The 25,545-nt window shown below is 39.0% G+C and overlaps 1 protein-coding gene across 7 annotated transcripts in view; it reads right to left on the bottom strand.

The window, feature by feature from the left end:
* ACTN2 (actinin alpha 2) overlaps positions 1-17,838 on the bottom strand; it is a 69,771-nt gene extending 51,933 nt beyond the window's left edge. For all 7 annotated transcript variants that reach the window (XM_040599106.1, XM_040599099.1, XM_040599104.1 and 4 more), the window contains exon 1: positions 17,420-17,838. In XM_040599106.1, the coding sequence (XP_040455040.1) occupies positions 17,420-17,554 (135 nt within the window). In that variant the 5' untranslated portion in view covers positions 17,555-17,838. The remainder of the gene's footprint in view (positions 1-17,419) is intronic.
* Positions 17,839-25,545: the final 7,707 nt, after the last annotated feature.

Raw genomic sequence — 25,545 nt, 5'->3', positions numbered from 1 at the left:
AATTCAAATATTTCAAGGTCTGTTAGGAGCAGGCCGATAATGTCTTTATTGGATCACCTGATATAGTTGGAAAAGAGAAGTTTTCAGGCATTTAAGCCCATCTATACATGTGAGAGAGAAGCATCAGTCTTAAGCACGAAAATATAGGTAAGTCTTCACACTGCTCAGGACTCTGATGGACCTTTGGTATGATGCTACAACAGCTCTGTTCCCTGAAGGAAGCTCCTTCCTTTTTTATTACTGTTCATTACCCATTTATGAAAGTTTTACAGCAGCAAGCATCTGTATGATCCACATACGTGACTTCTCAAAATACATGCAGTCCTATAGGATTGTCTGCTTATGTATTTTTATCAGTTTAAAATAATTCTGCCTATTTAAAACTTGTTTTCAATCTGAAACATTGATATTTTAGAAAAACATGCAATGTTTAAAATTCCATTTGAGACTAAAAAGTGTACAGGATCTGTAGGACAAACCTACTCTCCTTTTCTGGATTTTCAAGAATCACTCAAACAAGAGAACCCTGCTCAGAAAAATAACACAGAAATAAAAGAGAATGAAATTATAATCTTTAGCAAAAGAATGGGCATGGTTTTACCTTGTATTATAAAAACTGCAAGATATCTTTACCCATTTCTACAATACAACTACAACTTACTCAGTTTGTTAGGGTGAAGATTCTGGAAAGACAAAGGAACTGTCAGGAAAAAAGCCCATCACCCTACTGTCTACTTCTGGTGTGTTCTTTTAATTCTGAATGTGTTTTAACACATTCCTATCACTAAGCAGACCAGAGTGGTCTGTGGTAAATTCACATGTGGTAAATTTAATAATAAAGGGAGAAACAGACTCTTACGGGTGATAAAAGGTTTGGCATATTTTATTTATGCAGAAGTGGGAAACTTCCCTAGGCAAGTAGCATCAAGCTGCGCAGAATCCAATCTTATATTTAAAAAATTAAACTTCCAAGGACAAGCAAGCAAAAATTTGTGTTATACTGCTTTTCTAAGCCTGCATTTAGGTACATGCATGTCTTCCTCTCATGATTTTGCCTATCTAAACTCTAGCCATTTGTCCTAATTCCACTAGCTAAACTAGAGTATTTTAAAGGTCCCCCCACCAGGACTCTGCAGAAACAGATCTCTTTTATGTCACATAACTAAGCTGGTTGCAACAGCAGAGAGCTATTTATCCAAGAGCAAGACTAAACACAAAACCATATGAAAAAAATTTGAAAAAAAAAGCGTTTAGCATGTCAGAGAGTTTATTCTACTAATGGTGAGTACTGGCTCGCTATTAAGTCCAAAGACTTATGAAGTATACTTCTGTAGGAATCTGGCCTCAAGTGTTTCCTATACTACGCTTTATTTACTCATTTAGATGGCAGAATAAAGTCTATGCTTATAACATTTGAAAATGACAGCAAAATGATGGGTCTGTATGCATGTTTCATGACAGAGCTACAGTTCAAACAAATCTTGACGAATGAGTGAAATGACTTGAAGAAGGCTGGATGCAGGTTAGCAAGAAGTCTCAAGTACTGCCCCACTCCAGAAATAAATAATGGCAAAAACATAGGATGGAGAACTACTGGCAAGGCAGTAGTACTGAAGAAGAGAATCTGGGAATAACAGTGGATCACAACCTAACCTGATTTTAAAATGTTGCGCTGTTATAAAAGGCAAATACAGTACTGGACTGTCTAAGCAGAAGAATGGTGTATCAGTATCTGAAGTATTTCTTCCAGTCTCCTTAGTGCTAGAAAGGGATTAGCTGTAATATTGTCCCCTCTTTGGGGCACAAAATTCAGGAATAATATAGACCAGTTAGAGAGAATCCATGAAACAGCCATGAAAAGAACAAAATTCTAGAAAATTTCATCTATGAAAAATATAGAACCATTGGACAGGTTTAATCATGAGAAGTCTGAAAAGAAAGTAATAATTGTCTCAACCATTTAAGAAGTCACAATAGAGAGAAGAATAAATCAGTTCTCTGTGCTCACTGAAGACAGAGCTTAAGATAGATAGTCATGAGCTTGAACAGTGAGGGAGATTTAGATTGATTTGTAACTTTAGAAGCAGTGAAGCATTGGAAGAGATTGGCTGGGTCAATGTGCAATCCTTCAACAAACATCATCAAACACAAGTTAGATAAATGTGTCGAGAACACCATGAGCATATTTGCTTCTGCATGAATGTAGGGGAATGGACTAAGTGCTTTCCCAGGTTCTTCCAGTCACACTTTCTATGATGTTCATGGAAGACTCCCGTCCTCAATGACATCTACACTGCAGTCTTGAAAAGGGAGAATAAGCAAGAAAACTCTTTTTCCTTCCAGATTCTGTGTCCAAGAAGCTCTAAAACTTTGGTAAATATGTTAGCCAAAGAGTACAAAATAAGAAGTCATTCAGCAGAAACAACTCCTTTTTAGAAATCCAAGCACTTGGCATGCAGCAGATAGCTGTAAATTTTGTTTCTGTCAGCGTGATCTTCCTGCAATCATCTCCATTTCCCCCTCCTGCTTTCATGACTCCCTAATTTCCCTTAGCAAAAAGAAATTTAATATTGAAGGAAAGGATATTGGAGAAAAAGAAAGCAGAAGGGTGAAGACAGAATAATAAAGAAACAAAGTTGAAGAAATGTAATGGGATTGAGGGAAAGAAGATTCAAGTCAATAGAAGAGTGTTCACAGAAAGTTAAACATAAACAAAATTAAATAGATAGTGGATTCTATGATCTGTTCTATGAATACATACACTTCCTGAGGTCTGTATTATGACCCTGGAGAAGAGATCATGACATTTGTGTCTTCTCCCCAACTTTGTGACAGCCTTTAAGTCATTTAAGACAGGAATTTAAAAAATGCTTTTATTGTCCTAAATGTTGAGCATTTTATGACCCAGGATTCCTCTTACAGGACTATAAACCTTTAACAACGATGGGAGTAGATATTAGCCACAGCTGAGTACTTTTAAGTGTCACACTTCTGCATTCAAGGATAATGAGAATAATAAACCCTCCATGTCCCACAGCACTATTGTGGGGGGAAATTCACCATTGCTTTTGAGGTGCTCAAACACTACCCTGAAAAAAAACCCAATAAAGAAGTATTATCAAGAAAGATTTGAAAATTGACAAAACCATGAATATCTTTCAAATAATAACTGTAAAACTAATACAATCGAGAACCTACTGTGAACAGCTGGAAAGCAACACATAACAGTTACCAACATCTTCAGCATCTGTTCTCAGTCATCCAAAGTTAATTCTATGTTTAAAAATCAAAGCTAGCTGTTTAGCATAAACTAGTTACCTACTACTGTAAATCTAATTGGATGCTGGTTACCCTTCCCTCCTTAAACTCAGTGAATTATGTGCCAGCCACTTCAGTCCGGAGAAAGAAGTCACTCAGGGAACTATTAAGAATAGCAATGACTGTGAATAACCCCACAGATGCAACCTGAGAAAGCATTTTCACATACAGAAATTGTTACAGCTTTCACCTCTAGGATGAAAAGTCACTGTCCCTACGTCTCACTAATAAGGTCAGTTTTGGGCACCTCCAATGAAGCTGCCATTTCTGGTGGTTTAAGTGATGGGGACATCTGTCCCCCTGGGAGCTAAACTGAGAGTACAACTCACCTCATAGACATTACCAAACAGCCTGCGTTAGCAACCTTGTCACTTATTCACCTGGCCTGGGTTCAAAACATTGACCTAAAAGTGAAAGGTTCCCCCCAGCCACGCATTCCCAACCAATAAATTAAAAGTCCATCTTCAGTACAAGGTTATCTTTCATCATGAGTTGGGGGGTAGGAGCTGTTAGAATATTCCACTCAGAAGGCTTCGCAAAACTGAGACTTTTAATTAATATTGTCACCACCTTGCTAAGCAGTGACAAAGGTCAGGGTTTTGCAAGTCAGCTTTCTCTTGGACATGAATGACTATTTTTGCAATATAGTTTGTTCATTCACATCATACGCATTAATCCTTGAAAAAAAGGTTGTCACAAACAGCGTCCAGGCAATACTCTGAGAACCTTTTGTCCAAATGCCAATGTCCAGCAGCCCTGAATAATTAATTCTAGATAGCTGGAGTAATGGGGAGCAATCCCTTGCTGGTTGCAGTGATCTTACCTCTTCATCTTCTTCCATCCTACTTCAATAACAATATGCCTGACATCATTTACAGTTATACACTACCTTTCTGATGATGCTTTTCCTTTTATGTAAAACAACAGGTATGTTAATACCTTGTCATAACAGAATTAATACCTCTGAATTTTTATTGAATGCATTACGCAATGCATTAAAATGCTCAAGGTACAAAAATAGCACTACAGAATGGTAAATAAATGATATAATCTGTGAATAAACATAAAGTTCACAAACTACTAACAAATTTCTGAGTTATAATAACTCCCATATTAAATTGCTTTCTCTAACAAGAGTGAAAAGACAGACAGTGAATAGAGTCAACATCTGAGTCCTTGCTCTTCCACCACTTTTTGTACAACTCCTTTCAAAGAGTAAAACCTCTTGACACATCTTTACCTCACAGTAGAGGTGAGATGTAAATACGCCCTGTGGACTGAGAGTTCAAAATGCAGGTTCACAAGGGCTCTGTTCATCTCTCAGATTGAGTGACTGCAGTATGTTACAGTCTCGGGTATGTTTTGCAAAATTAAAATGCTGTAGCAAGTGAAAGAACTTCTATTTCACATGCCTCCAAAAACAATTATAGGTGAAAAAGTGTCTGTGGATCAAGCATATTCAGAACACAGTTCTTAAATGGGAGTAAAGTTTTAAAAACAAAAACAAATGGGAAAAAAGGGCTAAAGGAATAATACAAACGCAAAGTTTTGAATCATCTTTTTTTGGCCAATGGCTTTTGTTTTCCTTTCTTTTCAGATATTGTTCTTGTATTTCCCTTGAAGGAAGAGCTCATGGACATGTTGATCTCTTTCAATAGGCCATATTGTTTCTAGCATTCAATAATTTAACAATGAACAGTTCATGATAGATTTTTTTTCTTTTAACGTGCAACACTTCCAATTTTGCCCTTCAAAATGTCTCCTACTGAAATCTGCAGAAACACAGAACCATCGCCCCCAAGGACCTGTGCCTTTTTGATAGAGACACAGCACTCCCCCGCAGCATGACTGGGAGTGTGCAGGATCCACTCCGAACCTCTGAGGACTGCCAGCTATGTGCATGGCACAACAGTATTCTCTTCTAATACAGTAACCTAACTTTAGAGCATGCTAACCAAATATTCTCTGTTCCAATACACTGCACTTTGCAGAGCTTGAATTTACACTATAAAAAACAAGTAATTCTGACATCGCAGCCTAAAGTTGTATGGCTATAGCAACTAGTATCTCACACAGCATTCCTGATTCCTTTACACCACAGAACTTTACAGTGCATACCTACTAATAAATCAGTTCGCACCCAGTTGGCAGAGCATAAAAATAGATTTGCCATGACACTGCACAAAGTTGAGTGCAGCAAAGAAACGTACGTTTTTATAAAATCTTTAATGGACTCCATCAGTCATGCAATAAAGACTGCATCTTTGCATTTATATAGAAATACATATTTATATCTCAAAGTGCTGTCCAAAAGATACCTCTCCCCAGCCTATCAGGTAGGACACTAGGGACCTAAGCAGAGAGGCTTAAGCATGAAGTGTATAGGTTCTGTTAGAAACTCCAGTGTACTGATGCATGTTCCCAAACATATCTCTTCCATGCATCCTCTCTCTCTTCCTCTCTCTAAGTTTTTAGATACAGATCTTGGGTGACCAAAATTAAGACAACTCCTGATACTTTGGAAGCCATATTCAATTAATGGAACAGTGAGCTATTGGCATTCTGGTGCTCTCTGGATCACTTTTGAGCAAAGTGATATTTGGGAGGTCTCGGTGTAAACAATAGTATAGACAAAGAGCCATATTTAAGGCACATTTTTTTGATCTAACTACTGAATAACAGAAGCACAAGGAAAAGAGTATTTAGTATGTTATGGGACCAAAAGATCCAACGAAAAGTTGAACTGCTATAGTGAAAAGAAAGTCACTCTTTTCTACATGACTCAGAAGGAGTTCATTCTGGAGCACCACCTCCCATGCTCAGCATTTCTATCAACAAACTAGAAGGCATCTTCAGAAACGGATTCACAGTAAAAATGCCAACAGGTCTGGAGGGAACAGTTTCAGCAATGGTTTGAGACCAGCCATTTTCCTGGTTTTTCTCTCCCTCTATATTCTTTTCCAGCTGGCCACTTCTTCGTTATTATGGAACAAAAGTATAATATCTGTTATATTTGCTTCTTCCTGTGGAGAGTTAAAAATGAAGTACAGGTAATGCAAAAAAGGGTCTTGAATACCGTGGTGGATCTGCAAGGGACAGATCTGCAGGTGTGCTTTAAAGGTGAAGTCTGTGCCCTTTATACTGCCCGGGGCTTTCTCTCAAGTATGTTAAATAAAGAACATGCATTGCCACTACCCTATGAGTGCCAAACAAACCTTCTTATCAAAAGATCTCATCTCCCATTCTCCTTTCCAGTCTTGGGTCCTTCTCCCACCAGCTGTACTCTACAGTACTTCTCCTGGTTTCCCAAGAGCTTCTGAACTACCACAGATAGTGCTGGCTAACATTTTTTGTTTCAGCAGATGCATATTTAAATGACCAAATACTATTTAGGATGAGATGAAAGAAGCATTGACACATTGTAGTATGGAAGGAACTAAAGGTATGCCCTCTGGAAATAGAAGGATTAATTAAAGTAGGCTAATCCAGGATTTAGTTGACTGGATTTCTAAATGTCTTTCCCTTGCTTTCTCTGTTGATTTTCTTCACCATGCTATCTTTATCCAGTAATTATATACTACATTGCCAGGTGAGTAAGTAAATCCATTTTAAATTGGTCAATACAGTCAATCAGAGCGGAATAAAAGTATGTTCCTATCCAATTTATCAATGTTCTTTAAAACACTTCCCTAATGAGAAAAGCATGTCTCCTGACTGAGAAAGCTAAACCAGATTCTGAGAGGTTGGGTTTTTTTTTCAATTCCACACATACATCTTTAAGTCCCTGATACCAATAAATGATGGGAAAAGTATGTCAATAGTCAGGCTCCAAGATATTTACACAGTAAATGTTGTCTATGTGGAACAGTTGAAGATCACCAAATTCAGTTTCATTTATAATCTGAACTAAGTTTTCAGTTGAGAGTCTTATGAGAAGAAAAAAGATTATTAAAAAAAAAATGAAAAAAAAAGAAAAAAAAGAAAACCCTCATGCATTAATTCCCAATTATGGCATATTAGCCAGGTTCCTCAATGCAATATTTCTCACTATACAAAGCATATCATCTGTCTGTGCTAATTTCTTTACTATTTTAAATGTTGATTTAAAAAAATATTCAATTGTGATTTCATGTTAGTTTTAAGAATCTGTTTTTTAAACAATTTGGTAACTGCTGCTGTTAAAGATACTTCTTAAACATATTGGGTTGATTAAGCTCTAATGTGTTTTTTTTATGAAGCATTAGCTATAGAATAACATTTTCTAATTTAAAGTATCCCGTAAGCCAGCAGACTTTCAGAAAAATTCCAGAGGCCCTAAATAATTTTTTAAAATGACAGTCAGCTTCTAAAATAGTGAGCTTTTCTTTAAAACAGAACAAAAAGCAAAACATTACTTGGGATCTTTGGATGGCCTGATTATATATGAATATGAAATTTAACTAAGTAACCTGTTCTCAAGCACTTAGCTAAGAATAGATGGGTAAATAACAATGATGGCTGTAACTGCTGAAAGCATAAACACCTGTGGTTTAGACAGTACAGTGTCTGTGATAAGCAAACTGCTTTGTCAATTAAACACACAGTTCTTTTTTTATAGCATATCTGTTCTGAACAGGAGCCATGCTGGGATTTGGGCTCAATCAAGGAAATGAAGGTCAGAGACAAAAAGGAAATGAAGCAAACTTCAGGCTCATGTATGGTGTTTTGTTTGTCTTTTAATATTAATGCCAGATGGATGATAAGTACATTATACATAATATGTACATGCACAGATATTGTGTGGCTGCACTGCAAACTGCATTACTGAAATGACTTGGGATTAAGAAGTGGTAAGAGCAGGGTGGGTTGCTTCAAATTTCATCAGTTACCTGGTATATAGCAGAAGATACTGTACCAACAAATGAAGGGGACTAGAAGTCTATGGATAGAAGAGTCGAAGGTGGTCAGCTGCTCTGCCAAAGAAAACGTACGGTGGAACTACACTCCAGAGCCCAGCTGGAGATGAACTTGGACTACGGAGGTCTGCCATAGCCTAAAGAAACTCCTCTAGATGAAATAATACCCCAGAGCTACACACTTTCTTTTCTTTTTTTTTCTTTTTTTTTTTTTTAATTTGTATTTAGTGCAGCTGGGTACCAGATTTCTTCATACTGAAGAGTGCGATGTCTTAAGTCTTGCAAGCAGTGAAAAAGCTACACTGGTGCCAAGATTAAATATAAAACAGAGTTTAAAAAAATATATCACTTAATGCTAGATGGTTAAGCCTTTCTGTGAGTGCCAAAATAGCAGGCTGATTTTCGGAGGTGCAAAATAGACAGAAGTTCCTCCTGACGTCAGTGGAAATGCCTGGGTGTTCAACACCTATAAAAAATATGAGTGTTTCCTTAGATGCTTAAGGAATAATCACAGATGCTAATTTTAGACTAGGGTAGTCACTTTCCGCAGACTCCTGCTATGGTAGCAGGAGTGAGAAGGCTTTTCTAGGGGGCAGTTCAGAGCAGAAGCCATTTGCTCTAAATTAGGTTCTTCTAGTTATGAAAGTAATGTGCAGCTGGACGGATTTTGCTTACAGGTGTTTGAAGAGAAATAAGAACAAGCACCAGATTTCAAGTTGAGGAGATTCTGACAGTTAAGAGCAGTTGGAAGGAAGCATTTGAAGTAAATGGAAAATTTTATTCATATCAAGTACAGTAAACACTTAGCACTTTCATCTGTAAAGCCAGAACATAGGTATTACAACCACTATTTTGGAGATGAAGACATGGACAAAGTGACACGTCCTTGTAACTCAAAAACAGGGAAAACTGGGATCAGACTTAGAAGCAGCAGTGCCCATTCTTGCACTTAGGACATAAATTCAGGACTAATTTTCTCACCTGTGTGCACACACAGAAATTTAAGGTCCAAATATAGAAACTAACTAAACATTAGCCAGACAACTGTCAGCTTCTGCTTCACCCTGGACAGGCCTTCTGACAGCTGAAGTGTATTTCTACAAGCTACCATTTCTAGTGTGACACTTTCCTAAAAGCGGAACACTCCATTTCAAAGATTTCTACCTCTACCTCTGCAGATGTTCTGTTCCTGCAGAGCAGGAACACCTGCCCTGTAATCCTTCTTGATCTGTATTGAAGAGTAACTTGTACTGCCGGCAGGAAGAGCTACTACAGAATATGTAAAGAAACAGTCAGAGGGTGGTTGTAACATTGTGTTTGCTGGTTAAATGATGTGGAAAGAGGTAACTTTTATCTTTAAATACATGACCAGTTTTATCAGGTAGAAAAAGAGCATTGTATAGCACCTGTAGTTATGATCAGCTTTTTATATCAAGTCTCTCACCGTGAGGCATATTTAAAACCAATAAATCCAGTGGTACTATGAGAACAAATGTCACACATCCTTATCACAGCATTTCATGAAATTATGTTCTTCAAACACTGAAGACTTGAAAATCACTCCAAACTACTAGGTATGAAATGTAATTTAGGAGGAAATGGAATGCTTGATGTGAATACATTCTGCTTCTGGTATCAGCTGAGAGTAAAGAATATATATCCATGAAAGACATATTCAGAGTCAGCAACTTTTCATTGCTCACAGTAAAGGAATACCACATCAGTTACACATTGTTTATCCCAACAATTAGGGCTCAGAAGAAATTATGCTTGGCAGTAAAGCCATCCAAAACAACTCAACTTTGCCAACGGTGTAAGCACTTTTATATTTGTTTGCTTGCATGGATATAAAATAACATGCAGGAGGGATGTCTTTTGACTTGGGACAAAGCTAAGCAGCACAAATTCCCATCTAGTTCTATTTCACTGACATGCTTCTTCCTGAACCATGTCCACCTACATTCCAGATATAAATACAATGCATCCTTCTATAAGCAGGCTCTGCAGTACAACTTCTAAAATACTACCAATATCTATATAGTATTCACCATTCACAACTAAAGAAAATCCTAATGCTCAGTCTCACTGAAATTAATTCAGTAGAATTGTACAGGGCAAAACAGAAATTAGCACCTAAACTAAACATCATTAAATGGATCAGAATTTATGCAGCGGTGATTAAATTTATGTTAGGCATTTGGTATCCAAATTTTCCATTATAATGATGAAACTCCTTTTGTCTTACTTGTAAGAGGATGGAACGGCTTTGTTGGAAGATTTTGAACTGTGTTACCCCATTGGCAAGAAGTGGTCACAATTCAGTTTACAGAGCTGTCTTATTTTGATTTGGAAATTGGTGATGTAATCATGATATTTTTTTACTGGGATTCACTAGTTTATGGGATATACCTCAACCCTGCTTTTGCTTGCACAGGGCTACAAATTGTGTGAGTGTGAATTCCCTATTTACTGCAGTCTCAGGGCTGAGGACCCTCAGTGCTCTTTCAAGTAGAAAACTTCGATGCCTCTCTCTTCAGCTCTCCAGTGACCCATCACAGATCCATGGCAAGATGCAGACCTCCCACCCCCAACAGATTATAGCAAAGTCCACTGCTTAACACACAGCTTTTCTCTAGCTCTTAAGCACCTTGGTTACAGCTTATGGAAACCCACTTAGATCCATACTTTCTTCCAATCCTTATTGTCTTACTAATTGGATCAGCAGACATTTTACTATATGAATTTCAGGGGAGGCTGTGGTGTGTACCTGTGAACACAGGTAGGAGGTAGCCTTAGCTTCCCATTATAAAATGATTCACATAATTTCTTTTCATAGCTATACAGTTCCATTGCTGGCAGATATTTGGAGGTGAGTGGCAATTAAGAGCTGAATTAGGACTGCAGGAATTATCCATTTGACAACACTACCAAAAGCACACAGAGCCTGGAATGGGTCAACATTGAAAGGGCTGTTTGAGTTTAAATAGAAAATATAATATTGAGTAATGTATTGATTTCTCGCACTTGATATTGATAAATAAAACCTTCCCATTTGAAAAAACTACCTCCATAAACATTTCTAGTTAAGTGATTTTCATAATAGCTTTCTGTGAATTTTCCTTCATACACCAGCACCACAGTATTCAGGGCTCTCTTTAGCTGCACACCTTACTGACAGCTTCCAAGACAGAATATGAAGCACACTAAGAAAATATGGTTGTTCCACTGTCCTTTCAGCATGCTCCTCTCAAGCACCATTCCACACAAGGAACATCAGCAAGAAGAATTTAACGTGTTACTATTTTAACAAGCACTAATCTCTAAGAGGCCAATTGTACAGAACAAGCCATAAACACATCCCATATTCCTACACAGAGTGTCTCTACCATCATGGCATCTCTAGGATGAGAGAAACTGCAACTCCATGTCCATTGCATCAGTGTCTAATATTTAGGGCAGTTATGGTATACGCTGAAATATCAAGACATGCTGTGGCAGAAAATAATGAAGTCTGTCCATTGAATACCAAGTTCTGGGTCAGACCCTATATGGGACCATCTACCACTGGGGAGGTCACTTAAAGAGCACCCAGGATTTAAAAGGAAATGAGATGTTTTATGATTGAGTTTTAATACTAGAGGTTTTGGCATCCACTGTTTGAAAATTCTTGATGCATCTGGAGGAGAAGCATTTGGCCTTGGAGTGCTGAAACTTCATGCTACCACAGGCACACTGCATCTATAGTGGCATATATAATTTGGCAACACATTCTTCTATAGAAGACAGTCACAGTATTGGCTGAATACTAGGGAAAAAAAAGTCTAAAAAGGTGAAATTGTTTTTTGAACTATTGGTAGCAATAGAAAATCCTGATTTCAGCCTACAGAGTTCCCAAGACACTTATGTCATCCTAATTCTGTGCATGAAAGGTAGAGGCAGAGAACTGCAGTGTAGGATTCAGTATAGCACAATATTTTTCCACTGATTAACATTCTGATTTCAAATCAGAAGGATGTTCTTCCTAACAAATTAAATCCCTTCCTGAAATTAGTCCTAAAGCTACTCAAGCCAGTACACCCATCCTTACAAGAAATATCCAACTGTTAATGGGTAAATACTAGGAATAAGTAACGAGAAGGCTGATACTCTCTTAGAAAGGAGTGTACCTTCTGCATCTATGACACCCCCTACATTCACTGCTGGCTCTCATCCAGACCCTGTTCATATTGCTCAGTTGCAGAGGGGAATCTCTGTGCCTTCTCAACAATCCCACTAGTATTCCACGTGGGTAATAAGTGTCACCTCATTAAAAACTCTCAAGAGATGGATGGTATCTCTATGCACTATGGGAGCTTACTCCATAAGGCTGATTATTCAAGGAAATAATTTTGCACAGCCTAAAAAAAAAAAAACCACCCAAGCACTGCTGCCAACCCCGCACACCCCCCCCAAAAAAAAAAACAACACCAAAAAACCAAAACCCCAAACACAAAACACCACCCAACTTTGATTATTTCCATATAATCTCAGTAAGAGTCCACACTGTAGATATTGCTATATTCTCCATCACAATGATTTCAATCCAGAGCCTGTAAATCCATGAGGAGTGGTTTTACAGTACTGAATTTTGCTGGCGGCTCCCAGACCCTCCTGCCAGTGTTCTTCTGCCTTACATCTCTTTTTCATTCATTCAGGCTTGATTATTTCTCTCCTCCTCTTCCTGGTTGAAGAATGAAGCTGTTTCCTTCTACTACTTCATCCATCTTCTCACTCACCAGTAGACTGTTTCCAGGAAGAGATTTCTGATATCGATTCCATCAACAGAAGACCATAGAAACTTCAGAGTGTATTCGGGACACTGACTGTAACTCTATTTATAGACACTGAAGTCAGACAGCACACAAGGTCAATTTCTCTTTTAGGCTGCAATGAACCTCTCAAATCTGCTGAACTTAATGAAGGTGCAGCAACACTTGAAAAAGAAGAATGTTGCCCATAATTTGTAGTCCTGGTAGCTTCTTCCAAACAATTTGCCATACACGTGACTTTCAAATGATTTTTTTTTTTTTATTTGCAAGGATAACAGGAGTTGTATTACCAGCCAAAGGAGGCAATGCAGATAAAGCCTTATAGGTCAGACTGAAAGTGCAATGTGGTATGTACTTCTGAAGACTGGAAAGACACGGCTTCTTTCCTAAAGAACCTTTTCCGAAGTCCTCACTAATGCACAGCATTCAGTGTCATCAAGAAGATTTGCATTCACAAAGAGTGCAATATCAAGATAAAGAAATATTCAGAGTCTTCTTTTTTATTTTACACCAGTGTAAAAAAACATCAAAATGGTCAGAAATTGCATTGACACTTAAATTAAAACCCTTCTGCACTAACAAAGTGCTCGTATCAGGGCCATGCAGCAATCTAGAATAAGACCATTTGTCTACAATAATATCAGTAAGGCAAGGAGCATGTTTCCAGTTCTTTCCTTACGTCTATTAGTGCAACAGTGTCAGATATATCTGAATAACCCATATGAAATATGTGGAGCCAGTTTAGTGCTTTACAGTACAATACAACTGTCCTGAAGAAGGGATAACACCTGTTTCACAACCTTCAGATCGTTATCCTGAAGGCTTAAGACTTCCTTGAAAAACTAACAAACCACATTTCACGTCAAAGTTTAAAAAAGCACACTCCTATAATAAATTATTTATAGAAAAAAATACAAATTATAAAGAGCACCATTTAACACACAGCTCACTGAGTGATATTGGCAGTTCAAATGCACTGCAAACAATACGTTTGCATTTTGAGCTAGCGTCATTGTGCTTTGTTTCCTAAGCTGCAGGGACACTTCATTTTTCTACTTTCCTCTTATTTATATTGAGATACAGGCTAGTGAAAACTAAAAGATTTTTTATGTTTGTTGAACTTCTTTTTTGGAACTTAAAAAATAAATTTATCATGGAAGAAAGAGAAATCAGGTTTTAAGTCTTCCACTATGAACGAGTATGATTTTTACGTCCAGCAGGGTAGGGACTGAAAGACAGCTAATCACTAGCCTGATGTACCATAAACCCAGCCACTTCTATCAGTTGTTACAAGTATCACTGCTATCCTCTTCTGAGGCGAGCTGACCTTGCCCAAGATTACAAAGCAGAGTGAAGAAGAGAATCCCACCCCTCTGGCCAGACTTTTTGATTTCCAATACTTTTATATTTCAGTGTATATATTATACTTCAGTGTAGTACTGAAGAAACCAGGGACCACTTTCATAGATCTTTCAACTGCTGTTTAAGCACACGTGGCCAGTGGAAGTGTACTGAGGAAATGAGCAGATTTCAGAAGTTTCCGATCTACATGTTTCAAAATACAGCAAGGCTGTGGTTCTCTAATTATTTCCTACTGAAGACAGCATGTCCATGCAAAACACAATTTTTTTTACTATTTACTCTTTTTTTAAAGTTGCTGCCTGAAATTTCCAACCATATGATCCTTTTTAAGTTTTTACCAGTAGTGTCTAATGCAGCAAATGATAAAATTGTTGTGTTTTCTTGACTTGACACAGGACAAACGTTATCCCAACTAAAACATTTAAATTGTTGCTCACATTCAGAGAGACAGAGGTAAGCTACAACTCAGCTTCCTTTCCTGTAGTGTGCTTCATTTTTATTCTGACACCTGCAACCACCAAGGAGCCTGGATTACAGCAGACCATAATACTCTATGAACCATGGTTATAATTAGGCGTCACATCCATTGTAATCCTATGGACGTCATCATGTGCTACCAGCATCTGTTGACAGATCTCATACCAGGCATATCACTGAAATGGCAAGTCTGGAGAGCACAGCCCACAATAGAAACAATGGCATTTATTTTTGGTTTGTTCCAAGACTGTCTAATACAAAATATATGCTGCCAACTGCCAGGGCTCCACTGAGATCACTTTTCAATATCATATTGCCAGTTAGAACAAAGATCTGTGCCCGTGTATCTGCAATCTTCTCCTAATAATTAAGGAAATAAAGAAAGCACTTTCTGCAACTCTCTTAGCAACAATTAAAGAAAGATAGAAGCCTTGACATTTTATGAAGTTTATCAGGCCCTTTATCATGACAGTACTTATTTTTCACGTAATAAAAAGCTCTCACTCCTTTCCAAGACAAGGAATGAGGATACCCTCTCCTAAATTTTATTTAATTGCGGTATCAGTTTAATATTAAAACTAAGCCCTGGGAATTGGCAACATAAAGTAGCAAAGCTACAATCTCTCTATTCTACATAAGTAAAGCAGAGTCTGCTTTGACTTCTCAGTGCGGAAGCCTGACTTTCTGCTGAAGGGCCGTCTGTTTGGAGGAATGGAAACAAAAAATTTGCTATGGGGTCTTATACTGACTACTCACCACTCTTCTGTTTAAAGTCAAGACATTTACTGTAAACATAAGAAAGCCCACAGAACTCAAACTCCATTTTTTATCATTTATCTGCACTGTAAGAAAACTGCATCAGAGTGCTGACTACCTAGTAACCTGTCCATTATTTCTTTATTTTAAAAACAGAATTCTCTGAAATGCTGGACGATTGAATCCTAACCAGATGTAACCACGACCTGTTATGGCTGAGCAGTTTCAAATCACTAAAGCACTTAAGCACTAAGATAATTTCCATTCTCACTGTAAGACATAATAGTTCACCATCTAAAGAGTGTCACATTAAAACAAATGTCAGTGTTGATGTGTACAGCTTAATAATTGGTTAGGAGTTGCAGGAGCTGGCAGATCAAGAAAAATGAACTTCTAACTTAGCCCAGAACTGCTCCCCCGATACTCAAACAGCAGGATCCTGTACAAGCTGATCCAGGATCAACAGGTGTGAATGTACAAAAATGAATAATACCAGCTAAAGCTCACAGAAGAAGGTAGGCTACAAGTAAAAACTGAGAGGAAAATATCGGTTCTACTCATTTTAATAGAAAAGCAAACCCATTGGCCCCAACAATTCAATAGCTCTTACTTTTATAGCTATACTTTTATAGTATAGCTTTTATAGAAGCTGTGATTGTAACAGTGGGCCAGGCTGTCATCAGATATAAATTGGCAACTTCAGTTTTTGAAGTGAGCTGTTCATCTACAGCAAAAAGCATATTCAACTTCATTGCCTAGAGCAGTTTCTCCCTCTCTCCCTCCCCTCCTCCCTTTTTCTTTTCATTCTTGTAACCAGCAGATAACCTTTTAATCCCAGATCTGTCAGCTGTGACTTCAACATCACCTTTTACATTAGGAAGTAACAAATCCTTTACAATGTTTCATCTCTCTTTTCCATATGCTGCTTAAAACTCAGTTTTAAGTTAGAAATTAGAAATCGCAAATATTACTGAAGTACCAAACCATTGATAAGACTGCTGATGGGATTATAATTTCTGCCTATGTTCAGAAAAAGAGTATGGGCAGTACTTGATGGTTTTCTTACACCTAAAAGGCACAAACCATTTCCTCTACAATGGTATATTCCAAGGAATTTGCAGATGCATTTTTTCCCAGACAGCAAACTGGCATGTGGGAAATTAATCATGAATTATAGTTTTCCAGATCTAGCCTGGATACATTTCTAGGCAGTAGTTTCCTTGTCAGATCATTCACTCAGAATGAAGAGTAAATTCTCATAAGAGCTGACTCACAAGATCACAATTTCAAAAGTGATTTCTCAGTCTGCTCTCAGAAATATTGCACACTTTTTTGCACACCAGTTTTGAAGCATCTCATTCATCTCCCTGTTTAGAATTGCAATTTATTGTTTTTGAAAAGCAATCAGGTACACACATTCATTCAGAAACCACTTACCTGAAAAAAGACCCAGGATGTGAAGTCAAAAATTAGTGAAATACTAATATATAAATCTAGAGGTACTGACAGGGTATTTCCAGTGCAATATAAAAAGAAACTCCCGATGCTCGTAAGTTAGTTTCGCCTTACACAGGTTTCACTTAAGAGTCCAAAAAGTTAATGCTTTATCCTCAACATATGGCATAGCTAATATATATTATATAATGTGATGTATAATTGTAACATAATGTAAAAAAATGTTAAGTATATTCTCTTAAGAAATTAGAACCTCTTACTGCACAGCCCTGGCAATTCCAGATACAGTGTGGCAGTAAGAGAAGACATCATTCCACACAGAAGCACAGACACACATTATTTCCAGACCTTTCTTTGCTGTTTCTCCCATGCTGGGTCCAGGAGCAGGTCCCTGTCCCATTCTTCTTCTTGGGTCATGTACTCATCCTCTTCATAGTTGTAGGTGTACTGCATGTTTGTTTCTATCTGGTTCATGCTATTCATGCTACCCGCAGATCAGCTTTAGCTGCTGTGGCTTCTACTATGTTTTGAGTTTAGTTTATGTGCTGATGGGTTGTAGGTAGCAGTATCTTTTTACTTTCTTTGGTTGTTTTTTTTTTTTCTTTTTCCAAGGTGACAGGGAGTGATAAGTCTTGCTGAGAGCAGAGGTTGAAACTGTCAGGTAGGTGCTGACCTGTGGTGACCTTCCTTCCCTCTCTCTCTCTCTCTCCTGCCCTCCTTCCCTCTCTCCCTACTGCTGCTGTTGCTGTAGGTCCCAGCGGCTGACCCTGCGGAGAAGCCCAGCGCGGCTCATTGCTGCGGCTTATTATCCCCGCCGGGCTGTCACGTGGCGCTGCGGCGGCCCCAGCCCCGCTTCCCCGCGGCCCCTGCCCCGCTGCCGCCGCCCTTAGCCCCGCTGCCCCCAGCCCCGCTGCCGCTGCCCCCAGCCCCAGCCCCGTTGCCCCCAGCCCCGCGGCCGGCGGCCCCTGCCCCGCGGCCCCGCGGCCCCAGCCCCATGGCCAGGCACCCTCCGCCGGCCGGGGCAGCGGCGGGGCAGACCCGGGGCGCTGCACCCGCCGCTCCCTCACAGGGCAGCGGGGCTGCCTGCGGCGATAAGGCTGACCCCGGGAATACACCTCCCGTAAGCGCTTTGGGCAAAAAGTTGGCTGCTCGTCTGTCTGTCTCTCCTTCCAATTTGATAAAATACCTGTCTTTTTTTCTTTTTTTTTTTTCTCCCTACTGACATATATTTCTACTTCTCAAGACCCATCTATGATTACTAACGCAGTGTGACACTGTTTATCATTAGTCTGAAGTCTGCATGGACCCTTGAGTCACTCCACATTTCCCTTTTTGGATTAAAGATCACAAGAGCCAGTGCAGACAAGGATGCCCAAGAAATGAAACAAGTTCCAGTGGAGATCAGGTCTGGAGTTAAACCAGAAAGCACAGCTTAGAAAAGCAACATACACCTTTTTCATCCAGGAAACACAGTACATAGAATCATAGAATGGGTTGGGTTGGAAGAGACCTTAAAGATCAGAAGTCTGTGGAACCAATAACTTCTTAAATGTGTGACAGGAACGATTCACCCATGCTTTCCACAGGGTAAAAGCTGAAAAGATAGCACTGAGCTCAAGCATCCTGGCAAGCACGTCCCGTATCTCCCCTGTCATATCATTTCAGTTGCCCTAGCGACAATGTTTCTTCTGGGAATCGGCAAGTTTAGTACGTTGTTCATGTAGCCTGTCATTAATGCCTGCACCTACCACCAGCCAAGGTCATCTTCTCTAGCAGCGTCCACACTGGATGCAATTTGAACCTTACTTAGATGAAGAAAATGCTCACCAAAGCTGAGCTTTTGGAAGCCATAAAAGACAAATACATAAGGGAGAAATCTGTTCAGTAAAGGCAGCCATAGGTTTCTACGCCAATGTGAATGAATAACCAGAATAATTAACAGTTAGACAGCATAAGTCCTCCACTTTGTATTGCTAACTAAAGCTCTACTTTCTGCCAAGTCACCTTCTACCCCGGAAGTCCATGCAATTTAGAAGAACATGCATACATGTACAGCTAATACCTACCCATCAGCTCAAAAAAAATTTGTAAATGCAACACTAATGTTGCAAATGGAATTTAGAAGAGGACTGCCAACATGTTCCACGCAGTCAAAGCAAGCTGAACTTTCAAAGGTGATGTTCATACTGTAAGATAAACAGTATGAAAATCAAATTCCAAATCTAAGCAGCAAAGTCAGAAGGCAAAAGCACGTGCTTTTCACCTGCTCATTGCAAATATTCTCAAGGTTGCTACATTTCCATCTATATAATGAAGCAAACATTGATGAATGCTATGCCTAGACTTTTTTGTTCACGTGCAGATGAGCATTCTCTTAGGATACTCATACACACTTTCAATTACAAAACAAAATATTTCATGTATGTACACATTGTGTGTATGCTGGTGTAATTTGTGTGGTTTATTTTTATGGCTGGGTAGTCACCCGTGGTTTGTGATACATGTCCAATTTCAATCACCCAAATGACTAATCAAGCTTTTGAAATCAGTAAAACCATTTCTTCTTATTCACGACCCACAGCACAGGAGAAGTTTCCAGAGGAAAAGGAGGAAGAAGTCAGAAAAATCCCAGAAGTATACACATAAAGCTTTGATGCTCCTGCGCAAAGGGCTTTCCTGCACTGACAAGACCCAAGACCTTTTACGCACTGCCTCATTAGAGGTGAACCATTGCAACCAGCTTCACGCCTTTCCTCCACACTGTCTTGTCTGGGGATCTCCATGGATGCAGTCAGAGGGTACTGCAGGCTCCCAGCTGCACGGTACAGGTGAGCCTCACCAGTACTGGTGGCTTCATACAGGGATGTACTAGTTAAAAGCCACATTTTAGTTGTTGGCCCTCATCCTATAACACAGGCCAGAATGCCTGTGTCATGAAATAAAAACCTGAGGTATTATGATGACAAAGAAATCCGATCACCGATCACACTGTAGATTAGGACTAGTGTCAGATTTCTGGAAATCCAAGGGAAATCTACCCAGATTTTCTAGAATTCTGAAAGAAGGTTACTTTTTCATAAAATAACTGGATTTGCTCAAAACTTAGCTAGCCACTGCTGCAAAGGTACTGTTCATTTTTTCATGTTTACTTCGTACATAGGTAAACTTAGTACTTTCATAACAAAACAAACAAAACAAAAATGTCATAATTGTTCCAAGGAACCAATAGCTAGAAAGATGGTATCTCTCAGCTAGTTTGAGAGATTAAAAAAATTCAAGTTAATTCCAAACAGGAATAAACCCACATTTTTCTATAAGGGGCAAGTCCTTCAAAACACACCTTGGGTCGGTTTTGTTAGCCCATTTTGGATGAATAGTTTTTTTCTGAATGAAAAAAGCTGATTTTTTCATTCTGAAAGTGTCAAAATAGGGGGCTTCAGCTTCATTAGTGTGCATTTTGAGAGAGCTGGGCTTTTTACCTATGAAAACAGGAAGCTAAATGGAATATCCTTGTTTTAAAAAAACTGCCTATCTTGATGGACTCTGACCTGTTCTAGATTCTCTAAATAACTGCTTACTGCCCCTTAATCAGGCAGCAGAGGAGATATTTATAGATGGAGCTTTAGGAGGAGTATCTGGTATTTTGTTTACTACTTTAATTTAATTTTATAAACAAACTGTGTGGATGGAAGTGAGAAGCATATGAATGGAGGTCTGTAGTGGAAAGAGCCAAAATGGAACTCTGACACCAAACTTGAAGTGGAAGGGGAGGCGCTTCTTCCAGCTCACCTAGAGAAAGGAAAGCTATGCCCAGCAAAGTAGTATGAATAAAGTAGTGTGCTTCAATCAGCTTATTCCTTCATCAGAGGCAGGTAGGACTATCCCCACTAAAGCTGGCAGAGTCCTAGAGCCACATTGTGTGCCTAAGGAGAAAGAAAATCAAATCAAAACAGAAATAAGCCAGCTGAACAGGAAAGAAAGGACAGAAGTCCCAAGTTAAGAAAGAGGAAGAAACACAGTGAACCATATAGATACAGAATTTTAAGCTGACATGGCAAGATATCCAAAAGCCAGCAGGTACATTTAGGGCAGAAATGACACAGATTGCTTGTAATGTGGTAAGATTAAAAAAAATACTCATGGTTGCCAAACAGATTAGAAGAAATAAGGTGGCACAGGGAGATCAGAAATGGAGATGGCAGAGCTGAACTGCTTTTATCTTTTATTTGGCAAAAGGTGTGCAGTTGCCATTCACACTAACATAAATGCTAGTAAGGGTGTACCCAGGAGAATGCCTTTACCCCAGGAGAAAACTGTGGCAAAAAAATATTATTTCCCATGCACGAGGAGCACAAAGAAGGCCAGAACTTTCCTAACAGGAGCAGCAGGTCTGCGAGTGAACTCAAGTCAGTATTTCTTACCACAGTTCCAACTTATGAAGGATCTTTGAATCTAATACCACCTAAGTGAAAGCCTCCTGGCAGACTTTGCATTAGGCTCCTTGAGAACCAAAGGGCTTTTCTAACTAAAGGAAGCACAGTTTTCACCTTCTGTGTCAACCTTTTTTTTAATGAAATGGAAATTGTTTCACACAGTTTATATTTAACATCCATTGGCTCCCCAAAAGCCATCATATCATTCTCTCAAGAACTCACTCCTCTGTATTTTCACTGTTCACCAGACTTTCAATCCCTTCAACCTGATGTTTATTCTTCCCTCACATAATCTTAAAATGAGAATAAAACACCAACTTTTTAATAAAACTTTAAAAATGCTGAACACTGCAACAATGATTCCCCAGATCATTCTTTTATTTGAACTTACTGTGATTTAGAATAAGAAATTAGTCAGATTTCTCTGTGTACTTAATCACCTGTGAAACAATCAACCAATGTGAAAATGTTCACTGTTAGTTTTCTGCTATACACAATTCTGTGTAAGACCAAAATAGTCACATATGCCAAAACTGTCTCAGAAAGGCCACAGGAAGATTAAGAACCTTTATGAGAGCTCAATAAGTCAGTAAGTCTTTAAGCAATCATCTTTTCAGGGGCAGAGCCTGTTTCTTTGTGAAAAAAGAAGAGTACGAAGGTTTCTCAAGAAAGAAGTTGAAGAAAGATAAAAGAAACTACATTCAGAGTGATCATTCTCTTGTGTAAACTGTTAACAGAATCTTAGATGAGGGATCAAAAAGCCCTTTGATTTTCAAAGCATGTTATAGCTGTTGCTTAAAATGCACTTCTGCTTGTAGCAAATATCAACTAGTTTAAAGCTTAACTAACAAAAAAAATTATTATTTAAAGAAGATATTGACAATTTAGATTGGGCCAAAAAGTTGGATTCTGTAAAAATCACACAAAAATTTCCTGAACAAAGTTAAGCTGAAAGGTGGGGTGTGTTGTGAAATGCATTTATTTTTTTAACTAGAGTTGGAGAGAAGTAACACTTTTTTTTTTCAATACTATAAACATATCCCACGTTCTTTGATGTAAGAAACACACTATTTCATAAGTTGAGAAAAAAACTGAGGAATTAAATCCAGTAAGTAGAGATCATGTGAAAAAATATTACACTCGCTTCATATTCCTGAAATGAACACATAAAGAAGGAAGGCCTAAAAAGAGCAGAGAAGAGAGCATACATCTGGGAACCAAAATTCTGATTTTATCTAAGCATATTAGTTAGCCCTCCCACATCTAGCACCAAGAGGCACAAACTTTGGCTCTGAAAAATGCCCATGCTACTCATGTGTGGTGATACTAACCGGAAGCTAAGTATATGTTATAATTATTGTTAATTTAAGTATATTATTTCAAATGTCAGGTTTGGAAGTAAAAATGGAGAAAGAGCTGCAAAAATGCATTGCTGGCTTCATAGTAACAACTGACGTTGTCAGCAGATCCCAAAGCGTTTCATCAGCTATATATAGCGACAACTTACTCTGTCCCTGAAATTCAGCCATGGATGAAGTGTAGCAAGAAACATTTATAGGCCAGACAAATACTACCAAAGCATAGCTTGGGCTTCAGGAGTATGGAGAAAATGCTGACTGCACTGAGATCACTGGCTTTTGCCAACCTTTTGTGTGGAAGGAAAATCACGGGGCTGAGACATCGGGTGATCCATACCAGCTTAAGATGCCCTATGTGACCTTGAGCAAGTCAATTCAGATAAAATTTTCCCAAAAAGCTAAGTGTCGGCACATTAGACTACTCTCACTGAGCAAAAAAGAAACAAGCTGCTTGTGATACACTCTCAGCAATGCTTCCTTTGGCCCTTCATGTCCACCTAGAACACAAATTCTCTGGAGCAGAGGCTTTTTCTGTCTAAAAGCCCTGAGGAGCCTACAGAAAAATTACGTGTGCTTTACCTACCATACACCCTTCACCTGCATGTTTGTCTCTCGGGTCTGTGTGTAGCCTGTATCCAAAAATGCCTAGCACTATTCTAGTACATCAGGCTTGCTCAGGCATTCAGGGTCCCTTACACTCTGGAGGGGGTGCCCCTACTGCTTGCAGGGCCACACTTGGAGCCTTGGAGCCTATACAGCAGATGGTCCTGGTTTCCAGAAAAGCTTCAAGGCAGATATTAGTAAGAACCATTCAACATCTGGTCCCTGCCACAGTATCACCAGGCAGTACTGCGATACATAATAACAATCACAAACTGCAATGTGAGTGCTGAAAGATGTAACGTAGCAGAGGGCAAACCCTCTACGGAAGGCGACTGCCAGGCAGCACTACACAAGATCGTAACTTTCATGAATGAGAAGAGCCCTCAGACCTCGCATTCTGACACATTCCTATTAAATATTTCAGAAGAAACCATGACACCTGAACTCCCTTATCCCTTGAGCTAGCCTCTCGAGGGTGTCTTTTTTGCTTAATGGTTCCTGTCTGGGTAGATGCAACTCCCATTAGATCATGAACTAAACAGTACCAGAAGCTTCAATAGATGCTTTGCACAGATTAAAAATGTAACATCAAAGGAAAAACTGGGAAATGCCTATGGTAATTTATATACAATACTGCAGTCAGTCTGTTAACACACTGAAGTTGTAGAACGATATACAGACTTTTACAACGTAATACACACAGTAACAGGTGGGGAACCTACAAATAGTGCTGGCATAAGATTGGAAAAAATGGTGAGACAGATCCAGGATTATAAAAATGGTTCAGCGATGAGAATGCAAGGGGCAGGACTAGGGGTATAGCATGGCCTGTTACAAACCTTCTGAAGAAACCTTCACACCATCATGTGTTCCCAGAATCCTGGCTGTGTTCCTGTTTTATGTTGGCTTAGCCTTACTGCACAAAGATACTAAGCAAGGAAGAAATTGTGCAGCTAGGGCAATGTGAAAGCCTGCAACTGACTATAGAATTTGTACTTCATGAACATAACCAGTTAAAAAAATCCCTCAGTGAGCCAGCCTGTGACCCATAGCTGATTTACCTGAGACTATTTTTCTAGAAAAGCACAACATTGTTCAGCAATAGTTTTGGTTACACTGAGAAAAGAGAACAGAGGGGTGTGCATGTGAGATAAGGAATGCATAGACAACATGCCCTTATTTATCTAGAAACAAACATCATCAACTAAGTCAGAGTTTCCAGACAATAATTATCTAAGAGGCACAGATGAGACCTGTCAGGTTTTAAATCACTGAGGTATGAGGTAGAGATTACGGGCACAGGATATGGGCACTGGATATCAGACGCTGCATTTGTACAGATTGACTGAATGACCTTAGACAAGTTGCAGTTTCAATGCCCTCATTTCTCTTTCCAGATACACCAATGTAATTTCACTAACATCAATTAAATTAAAGTTACACACTCCAGAAGGCAACCTGGTTGAACAAATTGCCAGTCTCAAACTAAATACTAGCTACTTACTATTCATTCCACAGGAGCGATACAAAGATTAGTAAAAGGGAAAAATTCATCACTGTACAAGGAAGCATGAGGTACAACCTGAATTACTGCCAAACAGGGATAACATGTTCTTTTTGCAACATGTACAGTGCAAGTTTTCCTTTTTCAGCACTGTTGTCTTACATACTGCCCAACAAAGCTTTACTCTGACACAGCTGTATTAAGAATCAGTACTGAGAAAACGAGCAATGTTCCTGCCATGCCTGACACAAAAGCAGCAAGGCCTGAATTTTCCAGTTCCTGTTCTGAAGTCAATTGTTCCCTGTCCAACTATGATCTGTCTCACTAACTTTGGCCATATTCTCATCTCAGGTAACAGTTTTGTACAACATACTTTCCAGTATGAGACTGGTTGCTCTTGAGATCTACCAGCAATAACCTACTCGTGGTGAAGGCTCTTGAATATTCTCAGTCCCTTTGAATGCGGACAAATCCTTTGTTTCCTAATTGGCTCACCTCTCTCCCTTCATAAGTCCAGTTTAGCATAAGCAAAGCAGGAGGGGAGAGTATTTGCATGTTTCTCCACTTTGAAACCAG

The sequence above is a fragment of the Falco naumanni genome, chromosome 6 (assembly GCF_017639655.2).
Source record: "Falco naumanni isolate bFalNau1 chromosome 6, bFalNau1.pat, whole genome shotgun sequence".
Taxonomy (NCBI): Eukaryota; Metazoa; Chordata; class Aves; order Falconiformes; family Falconidae; genus Falco; species Falco naumanni.
The sequence above is the reverse complement of the archived record's forward strand: the minus strand, read 5'-3'. Positions and strand labels throughout refer to the sequence as shown.